The sequence below is a fragment of the Pteronotus mesoamericanus genome, unplaced genomic scaffold (assembly GCF_021234165.1).
Source record: "Pteronotus mesoamericanus isolate MK-2021 breed Mesoamerican mustached bat unplaced genomic scaffold, CSHL_Meso_final contig_20, whole genome shotgun sequence".
NCBI classification, from domain to species: domain Eukaryota; kingdom Metazoa; phylum Chordata; class Mammalia; order Chiroptera; family Mormoopidae; genus Pteronotus; species Pteronotus mesoamericanus.
The window spans coordinates 84,284,279-84,298,619 of record NW_026555085.1 but is presented as its reverse complement, the minus strand read 5'-3'; the positions used below and the strand labels follow the sequence as shown (position 1 = coordinate 84,298,619).

The following is a 14,341-nucleotide window of genomic DNA, read 5'->3' as shown; positions in this document are numbered from 1 at the left end:
TGAAAACAGCATAAAGAATTTTTATCTGCTTAGTTAATCCCTGTCAAGACTCAGATCTTAAACTGTAGTGACAAAGTATTTTACAAATATTAGTAATTCACTAAATAATTCTTGTAAGACTATTGGGCTGTATTACAAACTCAGATTTTGCAAGTAAAGGATGTAACTTGTACTTGTTATTACTGGCGAGGTGGCTGAGTTAAAGTTAATTTTCACCATGCTATAAATGCAATGAGGTAACTGGTATGTCTCCAAGAATCTTTCTTCTATTTGAACTGTGGGTTATTTGCTATCTATTGAAAGATGTAGACATTGTTCTATGGTCTTTAGGCATTTTGCATTAGTCTTTAAGGTCTTGCCAGTCAACCAGAGGATCTCATTGCCTCTCTCCCATGGTAATAGCATGACCCATTTAAAGAAAGCCTGGAACAATTTGTTAAATTTTTAAGTTCCAACAACAAATCAGATTTATAAATCTGATGGCCACTTAAAAGGATTTTACTTAGACCCTTGAGGATATTTGGAGGATTATAAAAATTTGAAAGCTTTGCCTACAGGCAGTTTTCTTTCACACCCTTCAGGCTTTCAGGAATTGGCATTTAATTCATGATAAAGGCAGACCTCAAGCCCTTCACACTGAAGGTGAAACAACCTTTGATGTCTGGAAAGGTTTTCATAGTTAGCGCCTTGGTCCTAGCTATGAACAAAGAGCAATAGTTCAGCAGAACAGCTTTGGCCCCACACATAAGAGTACTTATCAGGGAAGGAAAAGCATTTACCAAAAGAAAAATGTCTTGCTGTGGATAAAAACAAAAATTAACATTCCAGGAGGGAAGGATTGGTTACCCTTGGCCAACCAATTAAATGAGAGGGATCTCATCACGTGATCCAGAACTACTTCCTCATTTTGAGGGTAGGGACAGAGGGTGACATCCTCCTCCTTCTGTATTTGATCTATTGGCCTCTTTTCATCTTTTTTTAAATAAAGATTTTATTTATTTATTTTTAGAGAGAGGGGAAGGGAGGGAGAAAGTAAGGAAGAGGAACATCTATCCGTTGCCTCTCATACATGCCCCAACCAGGGACTGAACCCACAACCCACGTGCTCTGACCAGGAATCAAACTGGTGACCTTTGGCTTGCAGGACAATGCCCTACCTATTTAGCCACAATGGTCAGGGCTCTGTTGCCTCTTTACAACCAATTATTTAGGCACATACGTACTTCCAGAAAATGACTCCACAAGTCCTATTCCCCTAGAGCTGCATTTTGGAATTCAATTGAGCAAGTAGCCAGACATGGCTATTGAGCACTTGAAAAATGGTTAATGAGACTGACAGAACAGATCTGAAGTTTAATTTAAAAAATTTTTAATTTTAGTAAAAAAACATGTAACGAAATTTACCATCTTAACCATTTTTAAGTATATAGTTCAATAGTGTTAAGTATATTCACATTGTTGTGCAACCAGTCTTCAAACTTTTTAGATCTTGCAAAACTGAAACTATACCTGCTAAAGGACTCCCCATGACCTCTTCCCTCCAGCCACTGGCAACCACCAGTTTACTTTCTATGTCTTTAAATCTACTTCAGGTACCTAAATGAGATATAAATGGTCACACACAGGATGTATCCTTTTGGAACTGGTTTATTTCACTTAGTATAACGTCATCAAGGTTTTGTCCATGTTGAAGCATGTGACAGAATTTTCATTCTTTTCAAGGCTAATAATATTCCTGTGTGTGCCATAGTCACACAAATATACATATATATGCATATACATACCACATTTTTGTTAATCCATTCATCTGCTGATGGACATTTGAATTGCTTTTTTCTCTTGACTATCGTGAGCAACACTGCTATAAATGTTGGTATGCAAATATCTCTTCAATATCTTTTAATTCTTTTGGATATGTTCCCAGAAGTGAGATAGTTGGATTTTATGTAATTTTTTTTTTTGAGAAATGATCATACTCTTTTCTGTAGTAACTGTACCATTTTATTTACATTCCCACCAACAGTACACAAAGATTCCAGTTTTTCTACATCTTCAAATAATAAGCACATGTTATTTTCTGTTATTTTTTTAATAGTAGCCATCCTAGTGGATATGAGGTAGTATCTCACTGTGGTTCTTATTTGCATTTCTCTAATTATGTGATGCTGAGCATCTTTTCATATGCTTTTGGCCATTTGTATGTCATCTTTGGAAAAATATCTATTCAGATCCTTTGCCCATTTTTTAATCTTAATCTTTAATTTTATTTTAATTTTTTTGTTAGTGTTGTTGAATTGCAGAAGTTGTTTATGTATTCTGAATGTTAATCCTTATTAAATATATGATTGGCAAATAATTTCCTGCCATTCTGGAGGTTGCCTTCTTACTCTGTTGATGGCGTCCCGTGTTTCACAGGAGTTTTTAAGTTTGATGTATTCCCATTTGTCTATTTTTGCTTTTGCTACCTGTAAATCCTTACCAAATCCAGTTTTGTGAACCTCTCCCTATGTTTTCTTCTAGGAATTTTATAGCTTTAAGTCTTACATTTCGGTCTTAAATCTCTTTTGAGTTAATTTTTGCATATGGTATAAGGTAGGGGTCCTGCTATATTCATTTGCATGTGGATATCCACTTTTCCCAGCACCAGTTCTTGAAGAGACTGTCTTTTCCCCACTGAGTGGTCTTGACACCCTTGTCAAGACTCCTTTGACCATAGTCACAAAGGTTCATTTCTGGGCTCTCTATCTATTCCATTGCTCTATATATCTGTCTTTATGCCAGCACCGCACTGTTATTTTTTTCAATTCAATTTATTGGGGTGTAACACACTGTTTTGATTACTTTAGCTTTGTAATATGTTTTGAAATTAGAAATGTAAGATTTCTATCTTTGTTCTTTTTCAAGATTGTTTTGGCTAGTCAGGGTCCTTTGAGGTTCCATAGGAACTTAAGATAGATTTTTCTATTTCTGGGGGAAAAAAACAACAAAAACAACATTGAATTTTGAAAGGGATTGCTTTGAATCTGGAGATTGCTTTGGGTAGAATTAACATCTTAACATTAATAAGTCTTCCAATCTATGAACACAGGGTGTCTTTCCATTTATTTGTGTCTTCCTTAATTTCTTCCAGTAGTGTCTTCTGGTTTTCAGTGTACAAGTCTTCTGCCTCCTTGGTTAAATCTATTATTAAGTTTTGTTCTTTTTGATTCTGTTGTAATGAATTGTTTTCTTAATTTTGTTTTCAACTTTAATTTTAATTTGTTTAGTTCTAAATTCAAATGGCTACTGTTGAACACTTGAAATATATTTTGTGAGACTCAATTTAATTTTTAATTTTATGTAATTTTTAATTAAGTTATATTTAAATTCAAATAACCAAATGTGGCTACTGGCTGCCATATTGGACATCATAGATTTAGAACTTTCCTATCATCACAAAGGATTCTGTTGGACAGTGTCTGTCTGTATTGTCTCTCTTGGGGGTTATTTGTGTTCTATACTTAATTCTACTTGTAAAATTAAAGTCTTTGTCTTGCTGGTAGGTTGTCCAGGCAATTGACATGAGCAGCTTACTGCAGGACTTTCACCCTATCCTCCTAGAAAGTGCTAACAAGAAAGATTATTGTACAGACTGCTAGCTATTTAGTCAGATCAGGATGAGCATCAAGAGCACCTTTATATGTCTAGTCCCCAAATAAGTGATTAGGTACGAGATCAATGAAAGGATAAAAAACATCTATCTACCTGGAAAGTTATTGTCTCAAGTATTGAGGGTTTTTCCAAACTGTTTTTCTCCTGCTCCCCCTACCCTTTTTAGATGATTTAAAAGGTCAGTTTTAGAAAAGAAAAAATTGGTGCTCGCTTCAGCAGCACATATACTAAAATTGGAACGATACAGAGAAGATTAGCATGGCCCCTGCGCAAGGATGACACGCAAATTCGTGAAGCGTTCCATATAAAAAAAAAGAAGAAGAAATGAAAAGAAAAAATTGGTTAAGTACACTTTAAAAAAAAAGAAGAACCCTGGCCAGTGTGGCTCAGTTGGTTGGAGTGTCATCTCAGAGGCCGAAGGGTCATGGGTTCAATTCCCGGTCAGGGTACATACCCACGTTGCGTGTTTGATCCCTGGCCAGGGTGCATGCAGGGTGCAAGGCAGCCAATTGATGTTTCTCTCTCATATCAATGTTTCTCTCCCCTACCCTTTCTTCTCCCTCTGAAAACAATGAAAAGAGTGTCCTCAGGTGAGGATTAAAACAAAAGAAGACGATGACGACTGAGTATTATATACGTGTATATGTAGGTTCATTCTCTGCTCTCTGTCTTATCAAGGTACAGATGATGAAATTTAACCCCAAACCCTCCACATTAAAAATCACCCTTCCTTGTTTTCCCATTCAGATCACTCCTTAACTTTTGCCAAAAAAAAAATGTTTTGAGTAAAAGAGCGGGAAAGCTGCTTGAGGTGCTTAAGTCCAGCCTCTCTCTAAGCCTTCCTCCCCAGGGAGTGGCCCACCAGAGGCATAATTACCACCTGCACACCTGCCAGGAGGGTCCCATGTGGTGGCCGCTGCTTCTGTTCCCCCGAGGGCTGCAGTTGGTCTCCAAGGCCCCACCTCCCAACTTCTGAGACCAGATGTGGGAGCGAAAGTGGTTGTGCAGCCTCCAGTGATACAGAGCTGCCATGCACCTCATGGAGCTCTTTGCTGCCCCGCTCTTCTTTTTTCTTTTTAAATTCCAGAAGACATTGAGTGTTATCTGACACTTAGATGTAACCCTCGCCCCGTAGCCCAGCCCACCAACTAGGATGCTACTAAGGAAAGTGGAGAGACGCAGTTAGAAGGGACAATGAAGGGAACAGAAGGGAAGGAAGAGGGAAGGTGATGCTTGAAGCAGGCTAGAAAAGGAAAGAGGAGAAGGTATGCTATGAACTTACTGGCTCTGAGACTAGATAATATTCTGTCCCTTTCCTTGAGCACTCAGTCTGCTTTCCGGAAAGGATCCCACAGAGTAAAGGACCGCCAGGCGCTCACATAGGCCCCTCCAGCAAGCACCTATTTCCATCCCAGAACACTCTTGGCAAGTTTTAGGTACTTGAAATGAACGTATCCTGTGCACTTTTCTGTCTTGGTTGACTTGAGGCAATTAGAACACTTCTCTGGGTTTCCCTTTGCCCCTTTCAACTAAGGAAAGTTGTCATCCCTCTGGCTGAATTCCTAGTCGGCAATCAGAGGAGGGCTGATGTTCTGGTTTTCCCTCAAATTACTATTTCATCCCTAATTAAGAAGACTAAAAACAGCTGAAATTCCTTACCTTGAACCTGACTTTTCCTTCAAGAGCAGAAGGATGCTAGGTGAAAACAACTTGTTTGTATAACATCAGTATGAAGAAACAAATGAATTAAAGTCTGATAAAGCTGACCTGTAAATTAAAAAAAAGAAAGAAAGAAAGAAAGAAAGATTGAGCTATGGTATATTCCAGAAATGTACGAGGAATTTAAGGATATAAAGGTGTGTTTTAATTAAAAATTGGGGGAAAAAAACTGGAAGTGACTTTTATTTTGACATTTGTATGGACTAAACAAGATTATGAGAGATTTTGCTCCCAGTAGTTTTAGTCACAAATTATAGTTGGTTTCTAAAAGTGTAAGTGAATTTTTTAAATAAATGTAACTCCAAATCACACATCCAGAACTTCCTTAATAGTGTCACATTGTGTTAATTTAGTATAATGTTTGGTTTAAAGCTAACACAGGCCTTTTGTTGGGATAGAATGGAGATCTATAAGGAAAGTTAGAAAATATCTAGAAAGTCATTAGATAGATTACAGCTCCATTGCGGGATAGCCTGAAGGGGGTTGACCACCACATGGAAAAAATCTAATTATTGTGTTTCTCTGAATTTAGGGTTATAAAAGAGAAAGGGAGAGAGAGAACATACCCTTCCACCTCACATCCGGCCTCCGAAGGACTTTGTCTCCATCTCATCCCAAAGCCAGATCCCCAGCTCCCACCCGACTGTGGTAAGTGAGGTAGGAGAGGCTGGCTGGGTGTTCCGTGGAGAAGTAGCAGCCTCTGTCCTCTGAAAGGAAGCTCTGCCCCCACACGGTTTGGCCTTGACTTGGGAATAACGTTCTTCCTTAAAGAAAGAAAAGAACTAGAATAGGTCTCTCAAGTGAATATTTCTGCATTTGCCACATAAAAAACAAATATACAAGGCTAAATGCCTTCATTTCTTTTCCATCTTGGTGTTCTGGGACTGTTACATGGTGAGGGGCGCAGGGAAGGCAGACTCTGGCGAGCCTGTTCTGACGAGTCCCCTTCTCTTTGTGCTGTTGGTTTCCCAGGCTCCCGTCCAAGTCCCTTCCCCATTTGCCTGGCACACCCAGACCAGCATCTTCCTTGCCTCCCGGATCTGGCAAAGCTGCCCCTGCTCAGGTCCGGCCCCTGTCCCCCGGCAACATTCGCCCTGTCAAGAGAGAAGTCAGAGTGGAACCTGAGAGAAAAGACCCTGAAAAGGAACCTCAGAAAGTTGCCAGTGAGCCCTCACTAAAGGGCAGGTCGCCTTTAGTGAAGGTTGAAGAAGCCACAGTTGAAGAAGGGACACCTGGTGAACTAGAGGCGGCCTCTGGTAAGTATCAACTGCCTTGCAATGAAATGTGGGTTCCTTGCTCTCTCTCTTTTTCTTCTGCCTGTTTTTTCCCCCCTTATTGGGGACTTGGAAATTTTATTCTGACATTAATTTGGGGAACTTTCCTTTAGTATCATTTGCTTACATATAAAGAAAGTAGAATTGTACATCCAAAAGCCTACTGTTGGAGCCATAGTATATTTATTCAGTTATGGTTTCTGATTCCTTTATTATTTTCACAAAATGTGGTGTTCAGAGCACCTGCATCAGAACCGCTTGTATTATTCATTGCTGTGTTACAAATTGTCCTAACAGTTTGCCATTTAAAGGGTCAACAAACCGTTATTACATCACACAGAACCCTGGGTCGGGAATTTGGGAGAAGCAGCATAGTCTGATTGTCAAAGGGTGGCTCATATACACACACGGCTGCGGGCAGGTGGCCTAGTTTCAGGACATGCGAGCCTCTCCACAGGGTTGCTTGATGTCCTCATAACCTTTCTGCTTGCTCTGGCAGCTTCCCCCAGAGTGATCTGAGAGAGAGAATTACGAGGAATCCACAGGATCTTTTATGCCTAGTCTCAGATGCCACACAAGTCACAATTTCTGTCATATTCTGTTCTTTGGAAGCAAGACCCTAGGTTCAGCTCATACCCAAGTGGAGTGGATTAGTCTCCGCTATTTAAAGAGAGGATTGTCAAAGAATTTGTGCAAACGTTTTTAAACCACCATAATCTATGATGTTTCAAACTTCAGAAGCCTGGCCCTACCTCAAACCTACTGCATCAGAATATGTGGTGGGTCCAAGAACTCTGGAAGTCCTAAGCTCTCCAGCTGACTGCTGTGCAGGATGGCCAGATAAAACGCAGACTGGCCAGTTATCCCCCTGTTCCTGTGCATACTGGAGTTTAAGGACCACTGGCTTAGCCTATGTGCTTGACTGAGGTCAGGATTTTTTCTAGAAGACCCAGTGGATCTCATCTCTTCCCGGCTAACCAGATACTATTTAGAAGTCTGAAATTACCTAGAACTAGGAATTCAGAATTTCTTGTTGAAAATTGTCTTTATTCAAAAGTTTTCTCCTTAAAGCTTCATTTGAATATAAAAGGTAGAAGCAAAGAAAGAATTGACAACTCAAGATAAATGGGGTGGTTAGAGAATGGAGGAGTCCGATGTTTGTTTGCATGCAAAGAAGAGAAAGGCCAAAGAGCATCCTGAGCTTAAAGAAGAATCTGTGGGAGCAGAAGGAGAAATGTAAATCTTGACCAGAGGGTCTGGGATGCCCAGAGATCGCACTTGGCTGCGGTGCCTCTGTGTGGCGCTCTCTGCTGTGCCAGCTCTCTAGGTCATTTTCCTGAATCTGAATAAGGTCAGAGAACTTCTGTTTCCATCCTGTATCTTAGCATCAGGACTGACAGTGGAGACCCGAGATGTACAAGGTGTACGAGTGCCAGCTCCTGAAGTGGCCCTTGGCTCCTCCCACCTCAGACCTAGAGACGGCTCTGGGTAGACAAAAAGGACAATTGTTGTCATCTTCCCAGCCTGCATTTGGGCTCGTGCATGGACGCTGAGGATGGTCAGCTGTAGTCCTCTAGTAATGAATAGTCACTAAAGAGAAGGACTTTTAGAATGTAATCAAAGGCAATGAAAGATCTCACCTTCTTTTCACTCAGGGTCTAACTTCACACAGAACCTAATGTGAGACTCTATGTTCAGTACACATTCAACGTATGTTGTTAACTGATTTAACTTGTATAAAAATAAGACTTGGTGAAAAGTGTCAGCTTTTTTGGATGTCTCGCTTACACATGCAGCTTTTTATCTGTTGCTTGGTTACACACAGAATACAGTGAAACCGTGAGAACACTCGGTAATAAACATTCCCTTTTCTTTTATAATGATGAATTCTAGGCCTGGGGTGTGGGGAATGCTAGTTTTTGTTTTGTTCTTTGGGTTTTGTTTCCAACTGGTTTTTTCCTTTTACCTGTTTGTACAGCTGCTCCAGCCCCAGCTCCGGCCCCAGCTCCGGCCCCAGCTCCAGTCCCAGCCCCGACTCCAGCCTCGGTCGCAACCCCAGCCCCAGCCACAGTCCCAGTCTCGGTCCCAGTGCCCGTCCCAGTGCCGTCATCCACTGTGACTGCCAGTGCTTCTCCCAAGGCCTCGGCAGGCACCACCGACCCGGAAGAGGCCACAAGGCTGCTAGCCGAGAAGAGGCGGCTGGCCCGAGAGCAGAGAGAAAAGGAGGAAAGGGAGAAGAGGGAGAGGGAAGAGCTTGAAAGGTAAAGGAGTGACACTACTAAGTGATATCATAGGGATACCTTGATACCTTGGATTCAGTCTTCAGTCTGAGAGAGAAGAGGTGGTAGTAGTGGGAAAGGTGAACTTTTACTCTGACCTGGTGTTCCTGGGACCACTAAGTGATTTTTTCTTATTAACGTAACAATATCACAACATTAATGGAGAAAGGTTTATTTTATTTTTTAAAAGATTTTATTTACTTATTTTTAGAGAGGGGAAGGGAGGGGGAAAGATAGGGAGAGAAACATCAATGTGTGGCTGCCTCTCACGTTGCCCCCCTACTGGGGGTCTGGCCTGCAACCCAGGCATGTGCCCTGACTGGGAATCAAACTTGCGACCCTTTGGTTCACAGGCCAACACTCAGTCCACTGAGCCACACCAGCTAGGGCTTTTTTTTTTTTTAATTAAGTTTATTGTAGTGACATTTGTTAATAAGATCATATAAATTTCAGGTGTATATTTCTATGATATATGACCTGTGTAGTACACTGTATGCTCACTCCCCAAAGTCAAACTATCTTCCATATCCATAATCTTACCAGTTTTCAATAATTATGTATATTTTAAATAATCCTTTGTAGTCTCTGTGAATAGTGTGCAGTTATATATGCATACATAAATATATGCACATGCATATATATTTACATAATTATAATTATAATAAAGCTGCAATCGTACAGGCTGGGGTTTTTGTTTTTTGGGGTTATTTTTACTTAACATATGTCTAATCTCTGTGTTTCCTCATTATCTTTCTAATTATCATTTTAAAAGCTGAATAGTAAAAGTTTATGTCTTCTTCCTTCCTTATAGAAGTCCTTGCAGAGGGTAGCTGGGTGAGATGGTTAAGTTCCCCATGACTGCCTGCCAGACAGTATTACCAGTCACAGTTTGCCTAGTTGGTCTCTTTCTGGGACTAATAAAGGTTATGTCATTATAATTGTTGTTCAGTTAGGGGGAACTGAACCTGGAAGAGGACCGGCTGCCATCTTGGACCTGGTCCCAACAGAGCTCAATACACAGGCCGTGTTCCTCCAGGCCTGTGGCAGAACATTATACGATTTGGGGGACGGCTAGGGGAGCTTCAGATGAGTCTTGGCCTTTAAAGATAGTTAAGTTGCAAATTCTTTACAAAACAAGCTCTTCCCCAAACAGGAAGCTGGGAAGATGAGGAGGAAGAGTGGAAGGTGGTTTCACAGTGTGTCCCCGAATGCCATGGAATGCATCCAGTGGAGACCTTCCCGCCAGGCCTCTGAACAAACTGTGCTGGCAGTAACCAAACACCCGAGCCCCTCTCACCGAGGAATTCCCCTCACGTATCTTTGTTTTGTCCTTCTCTTTCTACAGACAAAAGAGAGAGGAATTGGCTCAAAGGGTGGCCGAAGAGAGAACTCGGCGCGAGGAAGAATCCCGCCGGCTAGAGGCTGAGCAGGCCCGGGAGAGGGAAGAGCAGCTGCGGAGGCAGGCGGAGGAGCGCGCGCGGCGCGAGCGCGAGGAGATGGAGCGTCTGCAGAAACAGGTGGGGGTCCTAGGTGCCCGGTGGCCGCAGCTCAGGGCAGCCCCTTGCTCAGATGGGTAAGAGTTGTCTCCGAAGAGCAGAGGGAAAGGGGCAGTGGATCATTAGAATTGCTATGAGTCTCGTGTGTGCTCTTCTTTTCGGCACCTTCTCCGGGTGTCTTGCCTCTACCTCTGGACGCCCGAGAGGTTGGAGCAGCAGGTCAGCCAGGCTGTTTGTAAGAAGCACCTGCTGACTTCTTGTTTTTAGAAAGAAGAAGAAGCTCGTGTTCGCGAAGAAGCAGAGAGGGTCCGGCAGGAACGGGAGAAGCATTTCCAGAGAGAAGAGCAGGAACGCCTGGAGAGAAAGAAGGTAGTGGCATCTAACCCAGAAGCCTGGGTCACTAACTATTCTCATTCCTTCTAGACTTGAAGCTGTCTGAAGGCCCAGGGACTAACTGGCTCACTGCCAATCAGGAAACAAACGCGCGTTCTGCCCATTGCGGATAAGCTACAGTAGCTCTCAATATTAGCAATCTCTTCTCCAAAGAAATCGCTATTTATGTTTCAACCTTCACCAAAAAGTTACTTCTAACTCATGTGGTTTAAGGCAGTTCTAACTTTTTGGAATAACCCCAATTAAAACAAAGCAGTAGGTATTTTACTTTCCTAAAATAACAGAGGTATTTTAATGAGCTATTATTTGCTTAGTAAGTGAAATTTGCCAGACTAGCTGTCTTTCTATATCTGATCTGTTCATTCAATTCTTTCTTACAGCGACTTGAGGAGATTATGAGAAGAACCAGGAGAACAGAAGCTACAGATAAGGTATTGAGGTGGCCATTTTTAGCTATTTTTTAATGGCTTTTTTTTTCTTTTTTCTTTACTTCACTGGTAACTTTAACATTAAAAAGTCTCTTTCCTTTTTTTCTCTTGGTAGAAAACTGTAGATCAGAGAAATGGAGATATAGCCAAGGGAGCTCTCACTGGAGGATCAGGTATTTATTTCAGAGACTCAGTTCAAATACAGAAATTTTGAAATGATTTTCTAGAGGTCAAGATATTCATTGATTGATTTTAAAAAAACAAAAAGTGTCAGTGACTCACAGAAACTTAGGTGTGTGTAATCTAGTCCAAAAATTTTCACCTGTGTAAAAACTCTCTGCAGCATTTCTAGAAGATGGTTTTTCACGTTCATTTATACACAAACAGAATGCTTAATTTTTTTTTACATATTTTATTTATTTATTTTTAGAGAGGGGTAGGGAGGTGGGATGAGGGAGAAAGAAACATCAGTGTGTCATTGCCTCTTGGGTGCCCCCTACTGGGGACCTGGCCCACAACCCAGATGTGTGCCCTGACTGGGAATTGAACCCACAACCCTCTGGTTCGTAGGCCGGAGCTCAATCCACTGAACCACACCAGCCAGGGCAGAGTGCTTAATATCTTAAATCATTTTACTGTTATATGTATCTGCATGTGTGTGTATATACATGTGTACATATATATGTGGCTATATAGAGATGTAGTACGTATATATGTGTACACACATAACTAAAATTTTCCTTTGTAGTAACAAAACTAAATTTCACTTAAACATACTTATTTTGACAACTTGTACTTATGACAGTTCCCTAAAAAGGATTTAAATATTATTTCTTTTAGTCTGACTTCAGAATAGGGTTAAAATTAAAAATTTGTTGAAATTTCATTAGAAAGTTGTTCATATGCTATAGACAAAGATGATTAATTTCTTAGTGATTTTAAACCAGATTCAGTTTAAACAGACCTAACCTTAGTGTTTTAGTGCTCAGATTCAGTTAATATTTACTAAATTCCCTTTTTGTGTTAGGTACATCATGCATACATTTTCTTGTTTAATTTCCATGGCAGTCTTGTGATGTAGAGGTGCTTTATCTGGGAGCCAACAAGCATTTTCGGAGACCTGCAATGTGCCAGGCCTGTTGGAGGCGCTAGGATTCAGTGTGACCAAGACAGGCAGGTGTCTACTTCCAAGGGGCACTCACATCGAGTGACAGACTCAGTTTGCACTGGTGGATTCTAAGTCACCAGTTCCATTCTGTTCCTTCCATGATCCCACATGGTCCTCATGATTGTACATACAGGCTGGTTGGTTGTAGGTAGCTCCTCATTCAAGTCCTCCTCTTTCCTCATCTGCAATATCAATATGAAAAGAAAAAAAAAAAAACAGAGATACCTCAGGGGTTTTTTTTCTGTTTATTTTTAAAGATTAGAGTAAAAATTAAATGATTTATGTGAAAGGCTATTCTTTGTCAGTTCTGGGGGTTTTCAAATGTAAAATATTTATATTGTGGGATTTGGTTTTATTTCAACAAAGGCTAGCCTAGTTTTTGATAGTGAGGTTTCATGCTCTGTTAAAGATGTCCTAATTGTATTTGTTTGGAGAGTAGCCCTAATGGTTGCTTATTAACCCTGTTGCATTTTTAGCAGGTGCGTCCAAGAATGTTGTACTCAATAGGCTGTAAGCAGGCGTAGCACCCAGTGAGCCGTCAAAATGAATATATCAGGATGTAAATGGCATCCTGCTCAGGATTATTTGAAGAGTTGATGCTGTAATGTGTGCATGACCTGGCTCCTTGTTATTTGTTTATCTTTCTCCTTCCTGCTGCTCCCCTATCAATTATTTTAGTATTCTTTGTACCTCTGTCTGAGAATAAACAAAGGCAAGCGGGAAGGTTAAACTTGTGAATTGTTACAAAAAATTAGTATCACTAAACAAAGGCCTGAGGTTACCTAGCTAACAAGTGTGCCTCCTGTCTTGGGCCCACATGTGTCTGAGGGCTGAGTGGTGTTCCCAGTGCTCCTAAGAGAATTCTAGGGTAGGCAGGCAGGCAGGTGAACTTGCAGACCCATCAGCAGTCTTCTCAGAAGCTGCCTATTGCCAGCTTTGCAAGTTTTGGGAGCTTTCAAGTTATCAGTCACTTCTTTGTTTCAGTTATCAGACTCTTTGTACCTCTGACAGTTTCACTGAATTTGTTCCAAGCTGTTGAAATAACACTTCGTTGGAATTATTTCAGTTATTCTCTCACACCAAACTAAAACCACAAACTGCCACAAATTACCCTGCAATTCTGACCTATATGGAGGTTTACAAGAGTTTAAGTAACCCTGTCCCAAATATTAGAGACGGTCATCAATATTGTTGGCTCAAGCTGGACTCTGACATTGAGCATTGAATAACAACGTGGTGCAGTTGGGTATTATTCACGAAATCCCTTGCATTCTGAGTATGACTAGAACTAAACTGACTTCTAAAAAATATGTTTTATCATTGAAGATATTCCATGGTTATTTGTTACAGATACTTTAGTAAAGATACTCAGCAACAGCCCGATCAAGTCAGCTTACTGCTATCTCCATCAATTGCTTGGCTTTCAGTATTATATACTTTTTGTCCAAAGTCAATTTAGTACAAGCAAAAATAATAACACTGGTTTCCACCCTTACATTATGCCCGGCACCATTCTAAGTACTTTACATGTGTTAAGACATTTAATTCTCACAGTAGCCTATGAGAAAGATACTATCCATGAGGAAACTGAGGCACGGAGAGTTTGTCGTTTGCCCAAGGTCACACAGCTGATAACTAGCAGAGCCAGGACATAAATCAGGCCTTCTAGCTTCTGAGGTTTGGGTTTGACAATAGAGTAGTAATAACCCTTTGTTCCATCTTCTTTGCTTGTCCAGCGGTACCTGCACTTCCATGTACAACAAACTCTCCAGGAAATGGAGAACCAGGGGCCAGCCCACTTGTGGTTACCTCACACCAATCAAAAGTAACTGTGGAGAGGTGAGTTAAACAGCTGGGGCCTTTTTAACTGACACTCATTAGAGCAGACACTACTGTTTTTACCCCACCCCTCCCAGGCTGGATTCCTAGTTTT

General features: G+C 41.0%; 1 protein-coding gene and 1 non-coding gene across 4 annotated transcripts in view; both read left to right on the top strand.

Moving 5' to 3' along the window:
* MAP7 (microtubule associated protein 7) overlaps window positions 1–14,341 on the top strand; it is a 159,643-nt gene that overhangs the window by 137,615 nt on the left and 7,687 nt on the right. For all 3 annotated transcript variants that reach the window (XM_054570019.1, XM_054570017.1, XM_054570016.1), the window contains 8 exons: window positions 5,903–6,018; window positions 6,343–6,626; window positions 8,623–8,905; window positions 10,269–10,440; window positions 10,687–10,788; window positions 11,193–11,243; window positions 11,356–11,413; window positions 14,145–14,247. In XM_054570019.1, the coding sequence (XP_054425994.1) occupies window positions 5,903–6,018; window positions 6,343–6,626; window positions 8,623–8,905; window positions 10,269–10,440; window positions 10,687–10,788; window positions 11,193–11,243; window positions 11,356–11,413; window positions 14,145–14,247 (1,169 nt within the window). The remainder of the gene's footprint in view (window positions 1–5,902; window positions 6,019–6,342; window positions 6,627–8,622; window positions 8,906–10,268; window positions 10,441–10,686; window positions 10,789–11,192; window positions 11,244–11,355; window positions 11,414–14,144; window positions 14,248–14,341) is intronic.
* On the top strand, window positions 3,855–3,961 carry LOC129067968 (U6 spliceosomal RNA). The gene has a single exon (XR_008528796.1). It is a non-coding gene; the product is annotated as a U6 spliceosomal RNA (small nuclear RNA).